This window comes from Ursus americanus, chromosome 16 (genome assembly GCF_024610735.1).
Source record: "Ursus americanus isolate L20-20 chromosome 16, mUrsAme1.1.p, whole genome shotgun sequence".
In the NCBI taxonomy this organism is placed as follows: domain Eukaryota; kingdom Metazoa; phylum Chordata; class Mammalia; order Carnivora; family Ursidae; genus Ursus; species Ursus americanus.
In genome coordinates, this window is record NC_142142.1 from 29,404,836 (window position 1) to 29,429,407 (window position 24,572).

Below are 24,572 nucleotides of genomic sequence, written 5' to 3' on the forward strand. Positions count from 1 at the left end.
TTGGTAATGGTGGCTGGAGTGGAGGGCGATTGTAAACAGATCTTGTGATAGCTATTTCTCATTTCCAACTTGCCAGTCCCTTCCAAGATTGCTGGGTACTTTCTTGAAGGCATTTTATCAATTTCATATAAGCATCCCTTGGCCAGTACAGCCAAATAGAGCAAGGGTCAGGAAACTTTTTCCATGAGGGCCAGATAATAAATATTTTAGGCATTGTGGGCAATAAGGACTCTGCCACAGCTCTTCAGGTCTGTGAAGAAGGCAGCTCTGTCATGTGAAGGCAGCCCCAGACCACACAGAAAAGCATGTGTGTGGCTATGTTCCAATAGAACTGTGTTTACTAGGAAAGGTGGCGATCTGGGTTGACCGGTCATGCCACAGTTTGCTGACCCTTGAAATGGAAGATGGGCAGCCTGAAGACAGGAGTGTCTCATCCCTTCAGTCTTTCAGTTTGAAAGTTGTTTCCTGGACAATTTCCTGATAATTGTTTTGCTGTCATTATTGTCATCATTGTCGTTGTTGCCGTGAAAGACAAGAACTGTTCCATTATTTTAGCCCCACACCGCCACCTCACTCTCTGTGCCCCAAATAAATAACTTAGTGGGGCTGCCAGCTTGCAGGGAATCTGAAACGGTTCAGACAACTTGTTTCTCAGGCATAGAGATAAATAAATGGCTTCATAAGTAGACAGTTGAGAAGATGAATAGCCTGGAGGAACAGTTGAGCAGTTAGTTCATTGAGACAGGGAAAAAAAGGGAAAGAGAGAAGGGGGGGAAGAAAGATTGATTGAATAGCAAACCAGTTTATGAGATCTACTGTACAAACTTGCCCAGCTGGGTACTTTATCTTGAATTTGTTTTGCAAATTGCAGATGCCTAGCCCTGGAAGCCAAGAAAAAGAAAGGGCAGTCATCCCACGCCAAAATACTCTCATGGATCCCAAGTAACTTACATTACTTCATTTTTGTGGGGAAAAAAATCATTATATACCCCTTCCAAAATAAGAAAAACAGAGAGCCATTTTACCCAGATACCCAGAAGAAGACAAATATTTTTTAGAGTTTTTTTTTTTTAAATATGAAGAGAACAATACCTGCCTGGTAACTTTGCTTGCTTTGTGAAACTAACTATGTCACACTGTTCAGTCCACAGAACTGTTTTAACAGCAAAAATGGCTGAGTTCAATGAGTCTTAATATTTTAACATACTTCAGTGAAACCGGGGATATTTTTGTTTGCTGCTTGAGGACAGGTCTAATTGGACCCTCGTCTACATTTTGCTGAAATCAATCCTGCTTGACAGAGCCTTTGCATTCCATTAAATGAAAGAAAGTGGTAATCACAGCATTTTTATTAGTTAACATCTTTTTAAAAGATCTCTCACATACTAAGCATGAATTACAAAGACATTTTATCAAAGTAAGACCCGTGGCCAGGCATGTCCTCGGATATGTGATACTAAGAGTTATCAGATTTTTTTTTCCATATGGTTCTTTAAATTTTGATCCCTGAAATTTGAAAGAAGAGGTCTTGGTGAATGAGCTGCTAGGACTAGAATAGTGGAATTTATTTCTAATTGTAAAATTTGGACATTTTTTCAAAAGGACTTCAACCTGGCTTTGAGAGAAATAGAGTTAATAACAGGAAGAACAAGTCATTTGTCCCCTAAAGAAAAGGGTGCCCATTTACAAATTTCAAGTGTCTCCTTAATTTTCTACCAGGTCCTCTAGACACATGGTTTGCCTCCTTGCTGAGTTAGTGCTTCCCATAGTAATCTGTGGACAAGATACTAAGTCAACAAAGTAACAGATTTGGGAAAGCATTCTTTTACCATGTTTTCCAAACATTAAAACATGCTTCTAGCTTCCTGTGAATGTAAGTCAACCTCACACTGCCACTTAACTTGGAATTATGTTTGCCTTGGCAAACAGGTTTGGTCATCACACACCTGATTTACTAGTGGTTTTCTAACATCCTTGAGACCATTCTGGAAGATAAATTTTCCCTCAGCAGTCCAGTTGGAAAACTTGAAAGTACAGACAAGCTGCAAGGTTTCTCAATAGGCTGCCTGAACTGTGATCCCCAAGGCCTAGAAGAATGCATAGTAGATGCTCAAAAAATACTTGTTGAATAAATGAATCAGGTAGAGTGAAGATAATAATTCTAAAGATATAGCTTACTTATTGGCAGAACTTTATTAGAAGAACACAGATATGCTTTTATTGGCCTGGCAGTCCTGTGCTGGATTAAAAGCAGGAGCAAGAATCTTTTTTCTTTTCAATTTAATTTTTTTATTATAATAATATTTTTTATTATATTATGTTAGTCACCATACAGTACTTTTTTAACCGTATCTCAGCGCTGGTGTACTACTCTAACTCAGTGGCTTCACTAATATTATAATGGACTTTAAACTCTTAAATACATACAGACACACACACGCAAATGTGAAAAACTGTAAGTGTGTATTAAATGTAAATGTATATTAAATCCCGGGAGGATAGGATCAGAAGCCTATTTTGTAGATTAGCATCAAATACTGTGATTTTATTGGTGGAAAGAGAAAATACATACACTCATAAAATGAAAGATCATTCAGGTTCATGATTTGAACCAATCATATGGCTGTTATTAGCTGCCAAATCAGCCTTCAAGTCCAGTGTCTCTAGAAAACTGGGTTTTCTGTCATAAAAGACTGCATCAGTGGAAATGACCTAGATCATTCACAATCACTCACACACACACACACACACACACACACACACACACACTCTTTCATCTACAGGCTGAGGATTGCCATTTTTACCATGGTCTTCACAAGCTTTAAGGAGACCATGAGTGTTGAAATAGAACCAGATTGATTTGTATTAGGCCAAGTTCTACATGGGCTGAACGGAAGGCAAAGAGTGAGGCTGAATATGGAAATCAAAGCCAACGCAGCAGAGCATATTTTTCTTTCAAAATATTTTATGTACTAAAGTTTGCACAACATCTTGGCAATGACAGCAAGCCTGTGTAAGGAGGTGTTTCATGTTTCATAGCTAACATAAGGGCAAAAAAATGTAGCAGCAGCCAAATATTACTTCAATCATGAAATGAAAGAATGTGTACGGTAGAGTACATGGTGAGGCCCATGGGCCAGAAGCTACAAGGCTTAAAAATCTTGTACAAAATTCCAGAAGAGAGCTTATCTCTTATTTTTATATCCTTTGGTATTGTGAAGGAATGAAACTAAATTTAGCACCGTCCATCTGTTTGATTAGAGAGAGAAAGGGACGTAGTTACATTTTCTTGGTATGCAGATCTTTTCTAAATCTTAGAGGAAGCTAGTTTTCCAGATTTCCCTGGAAATTATTTTGAAGTTCGCCAATTTTGCCAACACTAAGCATTCTGCCCACCTCTTTCTCTTCATTTTTCCCCTTTCTAAGTAATTTTTTAATCTCTAGAAAATAGAAAACTGCCTAGCATATTGTAGATATTCAGTAAAATTTATCGAAATTCATGAATGGATAGATGGACGGATGCATAGGTGACTAGATTAGGCATTAGACGACCTGGATTTTAATCTTAAAGCACCAGTAGATATCATACTATTTAATGGAAATTGTTGTGCATTGCTTTTTCCTGCAGTAACTTTGAGTGAGGATGTACATAGGGTATGTGATGTGTGCATCTTAGATTCCCAGATAAACTATAAGCCAGAGATCTTAACCTCAAATGCCTACATAAGCCAGGCAAGTAATAGAAATGAGGGAAATGGGCAGATATAATAAAATAAGAAATAGTGGGGACTGTGGCTCACTGGAAGGCACAACTCGTGTTTAAAAATATGATGGGAGCATGGGGTGTGCTCAGAGCAGGAAGCCTGAAGAAATGGCTTCTCTGTTTATAACACACCCAACAGGAATCTGGGTTTGATGTGAAAAAGGGCACAAAACGTGTGGCCTTCCTATGAACAGACACCCTACACATGTCCCACCCTGCACCTCTACATGGCTTCTGAATAGGACCAGCAGCCAAAGGCTTTGTAGGGCTCAATCCTGGAGGCAGAAACCCTGGGAATGAGCGTGGGTGTGAGGCATGGGCTGGAGGATCAGGACAGCCCCCCACAAGAACTGAGATGCAGCCTTGGGGCTGGGAAAGGGCCACCTGGGAGCCACTGGTACAACAGGTCTGCCTGGCTGGACGCAAGCGTTTATCGTCCTCTCGCACTGATGTACCAGGAGTACAAGAAGTACTCAATAGTAGCCCACCCAAGTATGAATTTCTCTGGGGCTTGAGAGCCCTCCACGAGAACAGCGAGATGAGTGTGCTGAGATTCATCACCCAGCATCAGAACTGAGACCCCAGGAAGGGAAGGCTCGTTTCTTGGAGGCTGTGGATGATGCATTCAAGACGATGGAGGTGGACATGGCTGTGGAACATGCCAGAGCCCAGATGAGGGCCCAGATGAACATGGAGATTTTAGCATTCGCTGGGCCGGGATTCCCTTGGCCTTCTGGGCCAGGTACCATCCGTACATTCTGTATGGTGACCATGCCAACAGAACTGCTGGGAGAGCTGGCATCTGCCTTGGCTCCAATGGTGGGGCCAGCACCACATTCTAGATGGGCCCAGCACCAGCTCCACTGTCCAGACCAGAAATGCCGCCAGAACAAGTGTCGACTTCTCCCAGATCCGACAACGCTGATGACCTGCAGCAGTCGCTCACCAGACCAGAGAGCTTCCTCAGTTTCCTTTTTAACACAGCACTCTGGGCACCTTCGACCTGCCCATCCAAGATGGCACGCGAGAGGAAGCTGTCTTTGCCCTTCCTGCTTTCATTGTGTGCTTTTGTCGTGTTTTCATGTTTTTGGTATCAGTGTTACATTAAAGTTGCAGAATTAAGAAAACAAAAAACAAAAATAAAATATGATGGGAGCTAAACACACTGCATATGCAATCCGAATACACTTACAGCATAAACTTCTTCACAGACATAATTGTTTCTAAAACATCTCTGCCATAGGCAAAATAATAAAGAAGACAAATATTAATTGCTAAAATGTAATCGAGTACCTACAAAGTGCCTAGAACTGTTCTAAATTTCATCTGGTTTAGTTTTATGTCATTAATATAATTACTTCAGTTTTACAAATGAAGAAGTTAAGGCGCAATACTTAGTAAGTGTATATTGGCTCCTCTATTAATAAATAATTGGATATTAAGAAATAAAAACCAGCGCAGAACAAAACAATGTATCAGGGCCCTGAGCCAAACCCCTAACCTGGAAGAAGGAAGCCCCCTCCAAAAGATCTTCCATCAGAGAATGGCTCTCAGCTCCTCTTCCGACATCTCCAAGTAGGAGGATGTAGTCATTTCCCGAGTCCATCAGTAGCTCAGTCTCTGCAATGCAATGGAGACCTCTGCATTTCTCATGAGTCAACACAGAACAGCTCTGTGCCATCTGCAAGTCCTGCTTCATACTAAAGAAACAAAACAGACTCCTGCTCCTGTGTGTGGAAATACACGAACAATTATGAGCAGTTCTCGCTTATTAAGTGCGAACTCTGTGCTTCACATTATTGGCATTGTATCATTTCCTCTCATTCTCACAGAGACCCCATGAAGTCAGTACTGTTATTGTGCCCATTTTACAGATAAGGATGTTGAGGCTCGTGGAGGTAAATTAACTTTTCCCAGATCACGCAGCCAATAAGTGCCAGACCCGAGATAGGAATTCCGACAGGCTCATCTACAGAGCTCATGATCTTGTGCACTGTGTGACCGTGCAAAGAAGACTGAGAAGAAAAATGCATTGAATTTTTGTGTATGTTTGTCAGCCGGCTTCTTAAAACATGAAATCCTCTTTTCACACACAGTCTTGCACTAAACTTCAAATTATTATATCTCAGAAAAGAGCAGATGGTTTCCATTCTGCTTGAGGGTGGAGAGTGAAGGGCCAACCACTGCCTCCACTATATTCTCTCTCACCTTGATTTCTTCTAGCATCACTTTTGGTCATCTTTACTCTTGTCTGACCCCTCCCTCCACGTTTCTCCCTGTTATGGGCTCTGCTTCCCTCTTGTTTGTGTGGGTGGACAAAGATTCCACGCTCAGTCCTCTGGGTACTTCCTTCTCTACCTGCCCCCCAAGAGCGCTCAAGGCACAGATCATCCACTGCCATTGTGTTAATGACCCTCGCGCGCTTGTCTCCAGGCCCACATCCCTCGTGGCTTGTAGGACATGTGGGGTGAACCTTTTCCGCCAAGAACCAAGACGGATTTAACTTGGAGAGAACTGACTGGGCATTGTGTGCAGAGGTGTCGGAGGCTGGTTATTTAAAGCTGCACGGAGGATGTGTCTGCTCGGAGATGGCTCCTGGTATTTTTAGTGAAGTGGTGAGGAGGACCGCCCCCCTCCCAGACCCCACAGCCTGCCCTTCTCCCCACCACACTCCCCTCCACGTGCCTGACTGAGGGTGCTCACCCCTGCGGAGGGTGCTCAATCACCAATTGCTCCATGGGCAGGTGGGTCTGCACAATTTAGAAGGACAAGCACCTTCTTCCTCAACACGTCTCCCCTTAGCTGAGAAACAACAGGTACAGTGGTTGAGAAAGAATTCTGAAGTCAGACAGACCTGGCCTCAAATCTTCCTCAACTACTTGTGTGATCTCTGAGCTCAGGTTTCTCATCTGCAAAACTGGGACGATAATACTAGTTCTTGCTCATTGTTTCGTTGGGAGGATTAAATGTCATCAATCACTTAACACATTGAGGCCTGTAGTAAGGTTCTGTGCCTGGTCATCTTTAGGATTATTTTGCATCCCTTTGCTTTTGGGGTAGTTGGTGAGCTCTGTAGCCCTAGGAATTGCTAAAGCAAGGCCATATTTTCTATTTCTCTGGGCTGTGGACTGCTGGCTTTTTTTTTTTTTTTGCATTGTAGATAACTAGAGAAAAAGAAGGAGGTAAAAGGGAGGAGACTTTCCACAAATGGAGTATATATGACTGCTCATCAGGCATCATGAGAGTTGCTTTATCTTTTTAATCTCTTGTAACTTCATAGTCCAGATGGGGAATGAAGTTGGATTTTATTGCTCCTATAATCCAGTGTTTCTCAAAGAGCATACCCTGAACCAATGAGTATTAGAATTTCCTGACCAGGGACCCAGTCTAGAGCCTCAGAATTTCTGGAGCAAGGCCAGAGCATCTGTTTACCCAATGAATATCATCAAAGTGTGAGGACTTCTGACTTAGTACGTGTATCATATCTAAGACTTGATTCTGTATTTTCTTGTGTTTTTACATGTAAGCATGCCATTTCTTCCTTAATTAGATACATTCTTCAAGGTGGGAAGAGTTCTTGTAACCCCAACAGTGTACAAGCCTGAACACGGCATTGGGAATTTATGAAAACACTGGGTTAGTTTTAGCTTTCTGCCCTGCAGGGGCAATGCCTTAATATTGGTAGAGACTTTGAGTTAGAATGGCAATTCACCAATAGCCAATATTACCACTATAAACATTGAGTTTCTAATCAATACTTTCTCATTGTCTGTTGGGTGTTCTTTTATTGATTGATACACTGAAATTCCTGATTTCCCGACCAGGGACCAAAATTGACAAGTCTCTGAAAAGTAAAGTCCCTTCCAGGTTTCAGAGTGTTTGTAAAACAGAAACTCACAGGTCTTCCCATCTTATCACAGAAAGCTAGGCACCTTCTGACCAAAATGGTTATTCAACTTTTAAACATATGCATTAAAACAATTTTCGTTGCAGGATCAGCAATGATATGTGCTAACTTTAAGGAAAAGGAAGAACTTGTTACTTTATGATGTGTTTGTTCCTGAGCAATTGAGAGGTTTGCCATATGTTTTTATGGTCGTTTTCTTTGAGGTTCCATAAACGCCTTCTGGAATGTGGAGGCTCCACCATCAGAATCATATGGGAGCTTTTCCAGTGCCCTAATGTCATTAACCCAGCTGCTTTGGTTGCTGTAATATGCATTTATTTCTCCTACATTTAAAAGGCAATTCTCTGATCTCCAACCCATTTAACCATGTTTGATCTTAAGATGAAAAATGTTCGGAATCTAAGCTTATGATCTTTGTGCTACATTTTTCTTCTTTTAATTCACAGTAGCTTCCCCCTCCCACCCCCTTCTCTTCTTTAGGATCAACACTCTGTGGTAGGCCAGAACACAGGCCCCAGTCCAAGTCCCAACCCCTGCTCAAATCCAAACAGCGGAAGTGGTTACATGAACTCCCCGCAATCACTGTTGAATCAGCAATTGATGGGAAAGAAACAGACTCTACAGAGGCAGATCCTGGAGCAGAAACAGCAGCTTCTCCTCCAGCAGCAGATGCTGGTTGATGCGGTAAAACCTTCTCCTAATTTCTACTGAACGTACCTATTGGCCTAACAGAGGGAATTCATGATTTCCCCTTTCCGGTCCTTGCCCTTTTCTCTGTGCCTACTTAGGTGAGAGCAACAAGAGTATCCTGGCTATAAGAGAAGCTAATTCTGTACCTAAGTTAAAGTGCTGCAGAAAAAGAAAAAAACCCACTTGATTTACCAGCTGCTGGACAGTTGGAATGCATGGCACCCCACCTAACTAGCCCTGCCCAGCCCAGGAATGTTAAGAACCAGCAGCATGGGTATTTGAATCAGGCAAAAGGAGCCATTTTTGTGCTGCAAGCCTGAGGGGCAGAAATTGTGGACAGAACTTTAATCAGCTTGAATCCAAGTTGATTTTAGAGATAAAAGGAGTTTCCAAAACAGTTGTAAAAGCCAGCATGGAGTTTCAAAACTTAAGATTTGGCTTCCAAAATAAAGCATCTCAGAAGGGGGGATGTTTTTAAAGAAAACTGAGGATATATTTCCAACTTTCACCATCATTAAGTGGCCTTAAAGAAAGGCAAGGTGGTTATTTCCCCAGCAGTACCAGAGCATTAGCCCTGCTTCACTCTCCCTTCCGTGTCCTCAGCCATACACTCAGGCACGGGTTCAAACCCCTCTGGCCTCCGAACACCAAGCCCCATCTCCAAGTTTCATTCTCTCCCTTCAGACGATTTGGCCAAATGAAAGAAAAAAGGGGCAGAGTTAATCATCTCCAGGTTGATAGAGTCAAGGTACACAGAGATGTGAAAAACAAAATAAAAATTGTTTATGCTCAAGGAGCTTTGTAATAAAACTCAGAAATCTGGGGTGTGATAAGTGCTATCATTCATTCAGTAAATATTAATAGGCTATAAATGGCAATAAATAAGGTAGACCCTGTCTTTGTCCTTAAGGAGCTTAGAGCCCACAGTGATGTGAAATAAATAGATGATTGGAAGGTAGGTGATTAAATGCTATGATGTGGCAAGTACTAGAAATGGTTTCAGAGAGGAAGTTATGTCTACTGAAGCCTTGACGGTGAAGCAGGTGATGGGAGAAGGCGGGGGGGGGGGGGGGGGCACGGGGCGTTCAGCCAGAAGAACCAGCATATTCAAAGACTCAAGAAACAATACCGTATACTGCATGTGATGCAGTAGGTGGAAGTAGAGGATAAGGAAGTAATAGGCAGGGAGGCCAGAGGTGAGAGGCCAGAGGTAGAGCTTGATAAATTTACATTGTCTGAAAAGCAGTGGAGAGGACTTTAAGGATTTGAAACAAGGAAGCACTAAACTCAAATTTGCATTACAATAAAATATGACCAGAGTAAGGGAAAATGTAATGGAGGAAAGACAACATTCAGTTTGGAGAGATTAAAGACAGTCTCCAGGAAGAGGTACAGTTTGACTTTGACTTTGACCTTGAAGACTATAGGATTCTGATAGAGTAGGTGAGGAGGAGCCAGACAACAAAAGGTACAGCCCGAGTAATTTTTTTCCTTAATATATTTATATTTGTTGGTGGATTTGAGATTATATCCTGAAATATTTAATACAAAATGAAAAGTGTAAATAGTAACATAATCATCCATAATTTTTAAGGAATGACAAACAGAATAAGTTTGGGGTCTAGAGCAGGTAAGAAGAAATAGTGAGAGATGAATAAGGAATAGTGAGCAATAAATTTACAGGTGACCTTGAGTACTGCCCAAAGGTATCAGGTGTAGGAGTGCCATGGACTGGATCACAAAGTGACACAACCAATTTCTTCTATAAATCTTCTGTAAGTTTTGTAAACTACGGCTGTCCCACCAACTCACTCCCTTTTTTTGATCTCTGTCAACTAAATAGCTTAGAAACGAGGGCGGTAGGAGAGAAAAACATACAATCTAAGATTGACTCTCATTATTCCCATCAGTACTTCTAATGTGTTGAATTGTAACGTGCAGAGGTTGAATTTCTGAATTTTCAGCTCTGATTAAAAGGCAAGGAAACGTGCCCCGAGGGTCATGTCCTGGCACTGGCCTAACTCTCATTGGGCCCCAGTTGAGTCACTGCTGGGACAGGTGCAAAGGGCAGTGGCATAAGCTGTGAGAGATGAATGAGAAATGGGACTGCTGTTTTTGTGATTTTTATAAACCATTCACATTTCTCTTTGTTTGGACGCCATTGAGGGTGCCTGTGCTTTTTAGCATATCCAGGAAGAAACAGTCTTTGATATGGCTTTATATTAGCATATGCTTTGTAGTCATTTCCAGTCAGTTGGCAAGGCCAGAAAGGCTCCTAAATTGAGATGTTTTCTCACGAAAGTGCGTTATCCTTACTCCCCATTATTCTACCACCAATGAAATACAAAGAGGAAGGATGAGTAGTACGTAACACTAGGGGCATCACGATAACCAACACATTTTGTGCACCTTCTGTGTGCCAGGTGCCACGCCAAGCTTTTATAGAGGTAAAGGATTAGTCCTTGCAATGGGAATTATGAGGGAGGTCCTAGAATTATCTACATTTCACATTTTGAGATGGCAAAACTGATGCAGGACAGATAAGCACAACAGAGATTATTTCTATAGTGGGTTTCAGGTCCAGGTTATTGGGTTGAATTATTGGGTCCAAGATCATGAGACATTAGTTGAGAAGTTCAGTTTCACGTTGCACAGAAACAGTCTCAGGGACGGCCTTTGAGTTTACACTTACACAGAATGGGACTGTCATCCTCTTGCATAGAATGGGAATGAGAGCAGTCCGCATTCCATGTTGCAATCTGGTCTTTGCTACTCCTCAGCATGAGGTGACAACATGGCAGTTCCATAATAGTCCGTATGCCAGGCCATTAAATCTAACTCATTTGTGAACAAGTAGTTCAAGAAACTCAAGTTTCCAGAAATGTATTGTTAACCCTTTGAACAACCTAATTTAGCCCTCAAAGAAATAAAAAGTCAGTAAGTAGATTGAATATACACAAAAATAAGTTCAGATATGAGATCTAGTCTTTAATGGGGAACCAAGAGCCTGATCCTCTCTTCTCTGTCTCTGTCTCTCTGAGTCTCTGAGTCTCTCTGTCTCTCTTTGAGTCTCTCTCTCTCTCTCACACACACACACACATGCACAAATCCTGTTTTCTTCAATATAAACAGCAGAAACGCCTAATTACATAAGAAAAAATGATAGATGCTTTTGAAAAAAGAGAAGAATTCAGAAAGTCCCATGCTTGGCAAAAATATCAAAACTGTCAGCTTGCACAATAGTTTACAACAGGAATGGTTGAACATCACCACATTTGGGTTCATGGAACATCTCAAGCTGTTTCTTAAACATTTAGGGTTTGGGCAAAACCATAAAGACATTCACCAACCACTTTTTCCCTTAATTTGTAAACCCATATTTAAAAGAAATGTAATCCATATGTTTCTGATTCATTTACACTTAGCTCATCAAAATTGTGTTTTATACGAATACTTGATGCCCAAAAACCCCTGTGAGTCTTTCAAGTTTTTTTCTTAGAAACAAGAATTTGAGCTTGGTTTGTTGTTGTTTTAAGGCCATTTTTTTTAAATAGTAGATTTGTTCTACTTAGAAGGTTTGGAGTTTGATGGGAAACTAAGAAATACATGGTTCAAGTGGGGTCTAAGTTGGCCAGTGCACATTTGGCTTCCATCTAATTTATCCAACTATCTTTACACGGTTTTCTTTTTTATTTAGTGACTTTCCTATAATTATATCATTCTCTGTCTACCTATGCCAGTTATGTTTATCTTTGAAAATGGGGGTTGCTTTGGGGTGCATACAGAGGTGCAGTAAAGCAATTCTAAAAACTTCCTGATCCATGTTGAGAAAGAAAAAACACAGTCCCTAATGTCCAGAACGGATATGACACTCGCAACCAGGCCCTTTTGGTTTTTGTCAGACATAAACAATCTGATAGAATACCAACCTGAGATGGGGTTACTCTGAGACCGTGATAAAATGAGACAAAATAAGGCCACTTCATAATTGTATCTAAATACAGATACAGTCACTCTGTAACACCCAAAATACAAACCCCCCTTTTGCTAAATAAGCAACTGCTACTTCTTTACTCAATGATAGAATCAACCTCACTTTGACAGCTTACAACGTAGAACAAATCATTACTTCCTTAGGCCCTCCCTGAATCACCCAATCAATGCCCAAATCCTAGGATAGATTCTTTCTACCGCTCTGGTACTGAGACACCACATGGTCCCCCATGATGTGCATTCTCCCTTGCTGCAATGAGTAATAAACCCAGGAGGTGTGTTCCTGGTGGTCTTTGGCTAAAGGCGTTGACAATATAAAAAGAACGTACCTATTTCCTCTCTTAGCTCCCAAACTCACCTACTCTAGAGATCTAAAGGTGGCCGATTCCAGAAGGAAGAAAAGAAGTGGGCCTGGGAAACTTCTGTGCTTTGAGAATGGGGCACAGAAAAACAGAGAAGCAAGTATTGTATTGTGTGGCAGGGAAAGGGCCAGAGTCTTTGACTCAGGATTCAGTTTCTGTTCTACCACTCTGATCTTTGGTAAGTTACTTGGCCTAAGGAAGCTTCCATTTCTTCATCTATTAAGTGTGAATACTCACATTACTTCAAGGGTTGTTTTAGAGAGGGGAAAATGAGGCAATATGTGTGTAGTGCCCCTACCAGTACCTGATAGGTTATCTCCTGGCATCTCCTCCTATCTAGGGTTGCCAGATTTAACAAATAAAAATACAAAATTCCCAAATGTCTGTATTTTCTCTGGCAACCCTACTCCTATACCTTCCACACTCCATGGGACCAGAATTAAATAATAGTTACCAAAGCATTATCAGGTGGGCTACAAAATAAAACTAGAAACACCATCTCAAAAATCACAGGAATTTAGCTCTCACTGAAATCTAATTGCAAAATAAATGAGATTAGTTGCTAGACCCAAAACACGCGTTGAGTATTAAGAAGAGGTAGAAATTATACTTCCACGCAGGAAATTTATTGAAATTGAAAAGACTGGTCTCTGAAGCAACAATAGTAAATAAGGTATGTGATCCGCAACCGTGGCAATGAAATTGTTCTTACAGTCTTACTTTTTTGAATGATAGCCTGTAGGTGTTTACAAGTGGGAAAGAAAGCACGCAGCTTCATACGTTTTCATTTGTGTTTTCAAGGAGAAGATTGCTCCGCAGGATCAGATAAACAGACATTTGACAAGGCCACCCCCAGATTACAAAGACCAAAGAAGAAATGCGAGCAGTATGCAGCCAACTGCTGCTCAGTATTCTGGTAAGTATTCTTAAAAATCAGTAAAAATAGGGACACCTGGGTGGCTCAGTAGGTTAAGTGTCTGCCTTTGGCTTAGGTCATGATCCTGGAGTCCTGAGAATGAGCCCGACGTTGGGCTCCCTGCTCAGTGGACAATCTGCTTTTCCTCCTCTCTCTGCTCCTCCCCACCCCTGCTCCTGCATGCACTCTCTCTCTCTAATAAATAAGTACAATCTTTAAAAAAATCAGTAAAAATCATAACTGTAGAAGAAAAAACTGTTCAGTTTTTAACATTTCCTCCTCTCCTCTCCTCCTATGGAAGTGCAGCATCTTTCTTAGAATCCTGTACTAGCTCCCATTTAACTTGCAGATCAAGACCGAACGTGAGTGGTTTTTAGTCCTTTCATCATTTCTTGCTGATTCTTGTCCTCCATTCACGTATTTCAATGCCCTCCGAATGACCTCTGAGAGCTCAAGAGAGCTTAGATATTTCTAACTCCTCGGTTCAACCATTCTCCCCCCAGCAAGGTATCCTGACCCAGATCATGTAAGGTAAGCAGACATTCCTCCCTCTTGGAACTTGCATAAAGCCCGATCCTCTTGTCTCCATGCGGCCTCAACGTGGCTGAAAGACAAGACGGAGGTCCATTTGGAACATGACTTTTTACACCATGGCCTGTCAGTGGGTTCGGGGGAAGCTAGGAGCCCTTGGAAATATTATACAAAATTCAAGGTGGGTGTTTGGGCTTTTCTTTTGCCATTCACATAAAAGAATTTCAAGGAGGGCAGTCTCAGGCTGATTAGGTGGCTGTACAGTGTTGTCAGGGGTCCAGGCTTCTTTCGTCTTTCTGTTCCACCTTCTTTCACATGGAGCTTCAACCCTAAGGATTGCCTTGTGGCCACCACACCACCATCCTTCACATCGTATTCCAGGTAAAAGGATCAAAGAAGGGAAAGGCAAAATGCCCTCCCAAATGAGTCAGATTCTCTTTTTAAAAGAGGTTTCTTGAGGGGGCGCCTGGGTGACTCAGTTGGTTAAAGGTCTGTCTGCCTTCAACTCAGGTCATGATCTCCAGGTCCTGCGACTGAGCCCTGCATTGGACTCCCTGCTCAGTGGGGAGCCTGCTTCTCCCTCTGCCTCTTCTGCTCCCTCTGCTCATGCTCTCTCTCTCTCTCTCAAATAAATAAATTAAGTCTTTAAAAAAATAAAATAGTTTTCTTGGACTCTCACCTAATAACTTCTACTTCTAGCCAGAATTTATTCATCTGGACCCCTCCATCACCAAGGAAGTTTGGGAAATGTGGTTTTTCAGCTGGGCACATTGCTGCAAATCAAGGGTCTGTTTCTAAGGGAGACAGGGAGGTTGGATGCTTGGTAGGCACCTGCAAGTCCCTTTCACAGGGTTGTATGGGCGTTTTCGTAAGGGAGGGATCCTAGGCATCCAGTTGCCAACCCCCGAACAGATAAGAATCAGTACTCTAGAGCATTGTACTTCCCAGGTCTTCTGAGAAGGAAATAAGCACCAAGCACAACAAACTCTTTTATCATTTTTTACTTTAATCTCAGTGCAGTAATAATCACCTTGCCCAGATGTTAATATTAGAAATGATGTATGAAAAGCACATGGAACAATTTTAACCACATATTAGGAACTTTAAAATATTAACTGTGATTACTATTTTGTGACCTTTATGGAAATTCTCTCTATTGTGGTTGTTTAAAACTATTGCTCTCCTCTTAAATCTTCTCAGGGCATATTGTCAAAATAGAGGGCAGCTAGAGGGAATGCATTTTAAAACCTCTAAAGTTTTCTCATAGCATTTTCATAATAATCTGTTCCCTTCTCCTGAAACCCTTAGATACCAAGATGATGTTGCTTACTCTCATCGGCTGTCTGTGAACTCTCTGCTATTCGAGCACTCTGATCCCTCTTTATCAAACTCTTCCTGCTCTCCCAGTGCAGGGCTCTGTGCTCAATCTGGACATACAGGGAGATACAAGAGACTGTTCAGCCTTCAAGGGGTCTGTAGTCTAGTGGGAGACATTTTAAAACAAATAGCAAGAACTTCAGCCTCTCAGGCTGTGTGCCATGCTAGCTATCCCCAAGCAGTTCCAGGGTTCCCTGGAGCTACAACAACAGCCATGTTCTTCTCATGCAGTGTTGTTCTGATATTTCTGTGTGTGTCTAATTCTTGTTTCTTAGTATCTCTGATTCTCTGGGCCTCCCTGCATCTGTGATCTTTCTCCAAGTTACATATTTGCTTCAGTCTCTCATTTACTCATTCATTCATTCAATATCAATCAAATACCTACTTTGCACCATCCACTAGACTTAAAGAATAGGACAGTGAATAAAACAGCCAAAAATGTTTTCCCCCGTGGAACTTATCATCTACCAGGCACTTATTCTTATCTTTCTGACATTCCATGTTTGCTTCTCAAGATGTCTTCCCATGATGACTTTGATTTCCTCAAGTCAGGAAGATTTTAACGTGTTGACTAATCACTATCCGATATGTGGTGCCCCCCTATTCGGCAGCCTGTGACTGATGGTTCCACTTTGAGATTCCGTGGATTTCCCAATACAAAAGCTAAGTGCTAAATGAAAACTTCAAGGAGAAAATCCTGCTGGAAAGAGCAGGCTGGAGTGTCAGGCAAAACTCAGTGAAGGAGCTTAGACTTTGACCTGAGCTTTGAAGAAAAGGTAGGGCTCGGTGAGTTAAAAAGGGCATCATATGAGAGGGAAATAGCATGAGCAAAGGTGGCTCATGGCATATGGATAACTATGCAATAGTAACTATACCTCCTGGAGCAGAGGGCTTTCCACGTGGAAATCATCACTGGAGCATGGACACCTTGAATTCCAGATTTTTAAAGAGATGGGAATTTACCCTTTGGACACTTGGGGGCCACTCATGGAAGCTTCTTGAATGGGGATGGTACGGATGAATAACTGGACGTGATTTTCAATGCCATAGGTGTGGAATATTAATCTAGTAGCCGTGTATAGGATTCATCCACACTTTCTTATTTGGACTCTGGGGTAGCCAGTAGCCTGCATTTCACAGCAGCTGGTTACTCAAAGTTCTAGTCTTTGGTCTTGAAACAGAGTAAAGCTAATTCAGAATGAAACAAAGATTGACTATCACCTCCCTTCAATGACTCTAGAAGAGGAATGAAGTAAAACCTAACAACTACAGTCATTTTATTGTAGCCTTTTTCTCTATAATATGTAAACTCTTGACCAACGGTTGACCTAGATAATACTTCCCTCCAAAACCTGTCTTACTTCTTTTATATAAGATGCTGTGATGATTATTTCTCGTTATTCATTCTTACACCTGAAAACAGTTTCAGAGTGGATAAGTTATTGCAAATTGCTCTGAAAGAGGAAATAACCTATGGTTGTAAACTAATATAATTATCTTCTTTTTCTCAGGTGGCTCATCAACCGTGAGTTTAAACTCTAACCAGGCTTTGGCAAACCCAGTTTCGACACATGCCATTTTGACTTCGAATTCCAGCCTCATGTCTACTTCCCATGGGACAAGAATGCCATCATTACCCACAGGAGTTCAGAATATGGGGATGTATGGAAATCTGCCTTGCAGTCAACCTGGCACGTACAGTGTCACTTCAGGAGTGAATCAGCTGACCCAACAGAGAAACGCAAACCAATTGATAGCAAATCAAAACAACCCTCTGATGCCACGACCACCTACCTTAGGGGCAGGTAATAATAATAATGTGGCCACTTTTGGAGCTGGACCTGTTAGCAATTCACAGCAATTAAGACCAAATTTAACCCATAGCATGGCAAGCATGCCAGCACAGAGAACGTCGAATGTAATGATCACATCCAGCACAACAGCACCAAACTGGGCCTCTCAAGAAGCAACAACCAAACAACAGGAAGCCTTGAAGTCCACGGCAGTCCGCTTCCCCACGGGTACACCTGCAGCCTATACTCCAAACCAGTCATTGCAACAGGCAGTGGGCAGCCAGCAGTTTTCCCAGAGGCCAGTGGTTCCTCCTAACCAGTTAACACCAGCAGTGCAGATGAGACCCATGAACCAATTGAGCCAAACATTAAATGGACAAACCATGGGTCCACTCAGAAGTCTGAACCTCAGACCCAATCAGCTAAGCACACAAATTTTGCCTAATCTGAACCAGTCAGGAACAGGGTTGAGTCAGTCGAGGACAGGCATAAGCCAGCCACCATCCCTGACACCAGGCAGTTTCCCGTCACCCAACCAAAGTTCCAGGGCTTTTCAAGGAACTGACCATGGCAGTGACTTAGCTTTTGACTTTCTCAACCAACAAACTGATAACTTGGGCCCTGCCCTCAACAGCGATGCTGATTTCATTGATTCTTTATTGAAGACAGAGCCTGGTAACGATGACTGGATGAAAGACATCAATCTTGATGAAATCTTGGGGAACAACTCCTAAAGGAGAAGAGGGAGAGAATTAATAAATTCCACGCACTAAAAGGCTGTATTTTACAAGGACTCTGTAAAGGCCAAACTCTTGACTTTTAGTTGGACTAAGTGAAGATACCTTGGCTTAAACGTGGAAGCAGAAAGTAACTGCAGTGCTCGGTTCACATGCTTGTTTTAAATCTCAAACCTGAAAGTAAAATATTGGGATCACTTTTCCCTGTCTAAACTCCAGGACACAGTATCCAGTTTGCCCAAACAGAACTGTGGTGTTGATGTGTAATTAGTTGTGTAAAATAGGCTTCCCAAGCTCCTTTCCTCCCTGAAAGAAAAGTCATAGAGCTTGTAGCTTGTTAAACCCCATATCATATGGAGGTACTAGTTCCCAGCAACAAGCAACAAATTCCTTCATTTGCTCTAATAGATAATAAGTGTGGTTTAATCTTCCCACTCTTGTCTTTTCATTTAATTTTCCTAAAACTTCCAGGGTAGATTGAAATGTTATAGGTTTGTTTGGAGTAACCAAACAGTGCCCCAAGTAGAGGAAAGCCAGAGAAACTAGAGAACATCCAGTGGATTGTAGAGTTTCTTCCCCAGATTCACCTCTCACTTTGTCAGTTTTCCCACATATGCCATACTTCCGCAACATGCCATGTCTAGTGATGAAACAAGATCGCAGAGCTTTCCAACTTTATTTGGGCTTCCATAACCAATTCTTGAATCCATTTCCAAGTCTTAGATACAATCACAGCTTGTCCTAATCATATTGAAATATTAGTGCATACCCGTCTGCATCCGATGTCACTATTTCAAAAAGAAAACATCCCATTGGACATGGCTACAAAGGAGTTTAGCCACAAATAACCTGGGGGTGTTGCTTATTGTGATGATTGCCTGCTGGTTAGTTCCCATGCTGAGTGAAATTGAGCCTTGTCTTCCCTGCTTATTTTGATGACCAGAGACTGATCTGTAAGAAAACGGAGATAAGAAGGTATCTTGTTTTGATTGGAGATAAAAAAGAGAAGATCAGGACAAGAAATGGTGGGTATGGTTGTGTACAAATCTATTTCACAGGGTTTGAAGGAAGGCATAATTGAAAGAGAAAACAATCTGTCCTGATTTGGGCATATTTAGGTAAACAGCTAAAGAGAATGTGATCTGTTCCAGTAGCAATGTATTCATTCTTCGCTCCCTGATGTGATGTATCTTCACCACATGCTAGAGGGACCCTGCATATCCCAGTTTTCTCCCTCAGGGCTGAGCACTGTATCAAAGAAAGTTTTTGTTGAGTCATGTCACCTCAGCACCCACACACAGATCAGCTGTAAAATGGGGAGGATGTGTGCTGATTTGGAATGGATGCAAAATATCATTTTTGTTTTCCTCATTACAGAAGAACAGAGGTTATCTTCAGCCTTTTTAGTTATACACCCACATATTCAATTATTAGGTGTAATTTAACTGAACTTGTTTAATAACTAAGTCTTTCAATATCTGTTCTAAAAAAGATCATATTTTGAAAGTTCTGCAAAGCCGTCTCTCAATCTTTAAAATGTCTAGAAGCACTCTCTTTCTTTTACACAATACCAACGTCACTGGCCCAGAATCTTTTCTGTGCTAGGTTGTAAATATGAATAAATGACTTGTTTTGTAAACTTTTGTAAAGAATATTTTGGTAGAAATACTTAAAACATATTCTTTGGGTTATATTTATACATATGTGAAATAAATATACTATCAAAAGGTTATATTTTATACAAAAAGTAAATTGTTACCTTTTGTATGCTAATATACAAAGTTTTGTATAATATGATGGTTTATTTTTAGCTCTACACTTAAACCGTAAGAGGTCAAGTGGGAACTTTTGAAAACTATCAAGAGGCTTGTTAGACAAATTTATATTCTGAAACCTCAAGAAGAAAGCATTCCAGGTTTCAATTTTTTCTTTTTTTTTTCCCCGCTCCCAAATTATTTTTTAAACCCATAGTTCTTTTGTCTTATTTGATCCTACTGCTGTGCACATTGTATTGGTTCTTGTTGCATGTGGTCTACTGTGTGTTTTCCCATTTTTTAAAACAGTGTTCCTCCATGCAAAAAAGGAAAAAAAATGTACATATAAACACTTTTATTTTATGACTCCTCCATGTTACTGTATATATCTGCCAGTACTTCCCAGTTATACTCCTGTGATTCAGCTTATTTTTACCCTAACATAAATAGTATGTTTTGTAGTAGCTATCAAATTTAAGAGATAAAGCAATCAGAATGTTTGGATTTTCTTCTATCTTAATGTGAATTTCATAATTAATGTCTATTTATTCAGCTATTCATTAAAATACAGGATTCTTTGGAAAAACATGGTGTAGTCTATAGTTTCTGTTTGTTTGGCAGCCTATGACCAAAGATGACGTAATTTTCCTGAAAGCTGAGATGATGACAATTTGATAGACAAAATGGAGCCAAAACTTGAAGATTTACAATGTAAAAGCTGTTGGAATCCAATCTCCCATTTATTGAGATACCGGACTACTTAATTGTTGGCATTGTTTGTCATTCTGACATTATACAGGAGGTAGAACTCATTTTTCTTTTCTTTTTTTTTATTCAAAGACTAGAAAGCAGTTTAGGCAAATAATTCATTCTTGGCTTTGTGTTAAGCCCAATGAAGGGAAATAACCCTGTCTAAGTGAATGCACTAATATTACTTGCATTACTGTAACTGTACCCATAACTGTAAAGATCTCAACTTGTAAAACAAGTATTTTGTATTGTGTGTAATTTCATGTGTTAAAAAATAGTTTAAAAAAATTCGGAACTGGTTCTCTTGTATGAAATCATACTTTCAGTCACCAACAATATTGTTGCTACATCACAAAGTTCTGAGAACTATTAATAGCAATGGGCAGATTTGTTCTCTGGAAAGCTTCTCCTACTAGTGAAATGCTGTCTTGTCTCTTTTCAATGTTCTTTAGTTCACTTAGAAGGTTTGTATTAAAATCCTATATGCACAGCACCACTAAGTACTGAAGAAACCCTCCCTATTTCTCAGGCATGGTGGGCCTTTGCCTGGACACTTGGTCAGGCTAAGTCTGAGTGAACACAAGGCCAGGTAAACACAGCTTCACTGAGCATATTTACACATTCCTTCTTGAGAGTCAAAGAGGTTAAGAAAAAGGTGGGAGGAGGCAATGAAACCTTTCTCACCAAATGTTCTTGCTCCCCTATTGAAGTGTGTTGCTGGGGTTCCATTGTCCCTTCCCCCCTCTGCCAGAAAGATGTGTGGCATTATCCTTTTTATTCGTGTTATTAATGGAGCAAAAATAAAATCGACATTCTATATGGTCCCCATCCAATGACTCTAGAAGTTTGATAGTAAACAAAATCAACATTGATAAAAATAAATAAAATACACACAAATTAGAAAGAAATGTGTAATTCTAAAATTGCACCCACAGACGTAGACTTGAGAGAAGAGATGAGAGTAAAAACAAGTACAAATAAACTGGGAGCTCCTCTTCTTCCCATGCTGTGGTTGCCAGAGGCAGTTCAAATTCTTAAACATTTTATGTACTATTTCCATTTGATGTCTCTGTAACTATGTTTCCTCACCCAAAAATAAGAGCGTGGGCTGAAATAGCTCTACATTCCTTTTCAACTATAAAATTCTGATTTTTTTTCAAAGCTAAGTGGAAAATTAACAACAAAAAACCTCAAATAGCATTATTTTTAAACTAAAGAAATCACTGTTCAACCTTTTGAAAAATCTTCAGTTTATCAGTCAACTTTACATGACAAAGCAGCCATCTCCTTTAAAATTAAATTCCATGGAAAAGAGAGCTTCTGATGGTAAGCCAGAACCAGACTGTTCACAAACAGGCAATGTCCATGATTATTAGCCTGCTGACTAAATACAAATCAAGTCCTGAAGATTGAAAGCTGGAACGTGATATTAAAAGGTCATTTTCCTGTGAGATCATAGAATTTCATAAAGAAAATATTTGCCTGCTAAGAAGGAGGAAACCAATACTTTGAGTAGTGTCCGCCATGGGTGTATATTAACGAACATTTGTGAGTTTAAATGATAGTGTAACATCTTTTAAATATACTTCCTAAGTTGCTATAATAGACAAAGTACAGTTACTTTGCCTAGGATCAACTTTACTGGCAGCTTGAACATAACTAAAACATCGTATCATAGGAGTTTACAAAACACACTGACCTTAGATTTTTAAAAACAAATGCTGTAGTCATTGCCTTGCGTGCAGTAACAATGAAAGAGGGCTGGGGCACCTGGCTGGCTCAGCGGGTGGAGCGTGCTACTCTTGATCTCAGCGTTGTGAGCTCAAGCCCCACGTTGGCTGTAGAGGTTACTTAAAAACAAAATCTTAAAAAAAAAAAAGAGGACTTTTATTTACATAAATAGCATTTAAGTTCTCTTCTAACTGAAGTCACCTTTAGCTCCAGGATATGCATGAGCCTATAGACACTTTCTAATAATATTTAGGGTTCTTTCGGCAGATGGGAGGGAAAGAAGGAAAAGAAAAGGAGGGAAAGAAAACATCTCAAACAGGCTTAGGGAAAGGAATTCACTGGTTGACACAACTGAAAAATTGACAAGGTAGTTCTGGGTTTAGGCACAGCCGAATCGCACAAGTTAACCATGTCATCAATAATTGGTTCTTTTCTGTTTCTCACCTTTGCTTCCCCGTGCCTTGACTCCATTCTCAGGCAGGCTCAGATCTCAGGATGGCAAGAAGGTTACGAAAAGGTCCAGGCTTACATCCTCACAACTCCAAGTCCAGCATAAACAATAATGAATGCTTTCCTTTAAAAAAAAAATCGAGCTTTGCATCTCAGCAAGATTTGGACAAGAAGAGACAGTGTTTTAATTGGCCAGGCCTGAGTCAAATGCTTATCCCTGAAGGCAGAGTTAATACCACCAAACCATATGAACTAAGAGTGGGAAAGAGGTGATTTCCCCAAGGAAAATCGGGTTGCTCTTGTGGGTAGGTGGGGGATGGGGGGAGGGATAGAAAGAAGGAAAAGAAAGAAAAGAAGAAAGGAAAGACAGGAGGGGGCATGAGAGAGATCAAGCAAGAGAAAGAGATGTACAATAAAACCACAAATGTCTACCGTCCTTTTCTGACTGTTCTATTTCCACACACACTGTTTTTCCCATATTTTCAATTTCAAAATGTCACTAACCCAAGCACTCACCTTCTCCCCATAAGGAGGCAATTCAAATGTCACCTGCTTACTGCATCCACCTCCTATTCCATCACACCTGGTGAGGTAAACTCTTTTCTGCCAGGTCAAGATGGACCAGCAATCTAAGCCGAAAAGATGTTTATTCCCAAAGTATTCAAGTGCAGAGTGAAGAAGGTAATGATGAGTTCTATTTGGAAGAGACATGAACATGTGTAGATCACTTCCTTCTGAACAAGAAGAATAAAGACTATTTTGTCTCGAGACTTTTAAGTCGATGACCTGGGGAGGAGAAGTACTAAAATCTCCCCTCTTTCCTCAGGATGCATGCCAGCTTCATTTTACAATGGGAATAATCACCCCTTCCTCAGGGGGTCTATTACATTCGGTGCTGGGGAGGGGCCCAGGGAATCAGACTTGAGTTCTCAAGTTCCAGTCATATCTCCTGCTACGAATCCCATCTGTTTGACTTGGCATGGAATAATTTTAGCCTAGGACTGAAAATTCAACTTTTCAAAAAGTATCCCTGGTTTTTAGTCAAGGAACCAAAAAACCACTTTAAATAGTCCAAGTGTCAGAGAGATTTTAATGCAAGGCATTGGTTACACAGATGATGGATGAGCTGAGAAGCCACATAAAGGATGCTGAAGCCATCCTGAGATGAACAAAAGCATGAAGCCACTACCACTCCTAGGATGGAAGAACAAAAAGACAAGGCGCCAGGAATCACTAAGCAAACCCTGCAACATTGGCTGGCCTGTTGGGTAGGAGCCTGATCTGGTGAGGAGTTTCAGTTGCAGAGATGCCACTCATGACAGAGAAGAGGAGGAATACAATTCTTCCCTCCTTTCTTTCTCCACTGTCTAGGTAACGCAGCTCATTGGCTGAACTCAGCTGGTCATAGCTCACCCAGAGGGCTGGGGAACATAGCCTGGAGGCTTACATCTCAGGCTAGAAAAAGGCAAAGAATAAATCTTCCAATAAACAGCCCCAGGTCTAAATACAGCATGCCTGCAGATTTCTGGATCTCAGCCACTATAGATTGCTGACCTAGAGCAAAAAGCAGATTTCTTAGCAAAGCCTGATTTTCTTCCCTACCTGCTTTCAGATACATTAATTTCAATCTAAATTTGTCTATTTGTTATATAATGGCATCAATTAGGAAACTGTTCAATTGCAAGTATTTGAGAACTCAACTAATGGAGGTTTTAAAAAAAAGAGAAGGTTTTAAAAAAAATACTTTACTGACTCCTAGAAACACATGTTTTTCAAATTTTTTTGTTTATAAAATTAGGTTATCATTTACAATGATGT

At 40.8% G+C, this 24,572-nt stretch overlaps 1 protein-coding gene and 1 non-coding gene across 3 annotated transcripts in view; both read left to right on the forward strand.

Annotated features, from left to right (window-relative positions):
- Positions 1 to 20,409, forward strand: part of MAML2 (mastermind like transcriptional coactivator 2) — a 331,700-nt gene extending 311,291 nt beyond the window's left edge. Inside the window, exons 3-5 of one of the 2 annotated variants that reach the window (XM_045790814.2) lie at positions 8,151 to 8,354; positions 13,517 to 13,631; positions 17,051 to 20,409. In XM_045790814.2, coding sequence (XP_045646770.2) covers positions 8,151 to 8,354; positions 13,517 to 13,631; positions 17,051 to 18,066 — 1,335 coding nt within the window. In that variant the 3' untranslated portion in view covers positions 18,067 to 20,409. The remainder of the gene's footprint in view (positions 1 to 8,150; positions 8,355 to 13,516; positions 13,632 to 17,050) is intronic. The other variant, XM_045790816.2, reaches the window with a different exon arrangement.
- Positions 3,841 to 3,970, forward strand: LOC123787920 (small nucleolar RNA SNORA11). The gene has a single exon (XR_006778374.2). It is a non-coding gene; the product is annotated as a small nucleolar RNA SNORA11 (small nucleolar RNA).
- Positions 20,410 to 24,572: the final 4,163 nt, after the last annotated feature.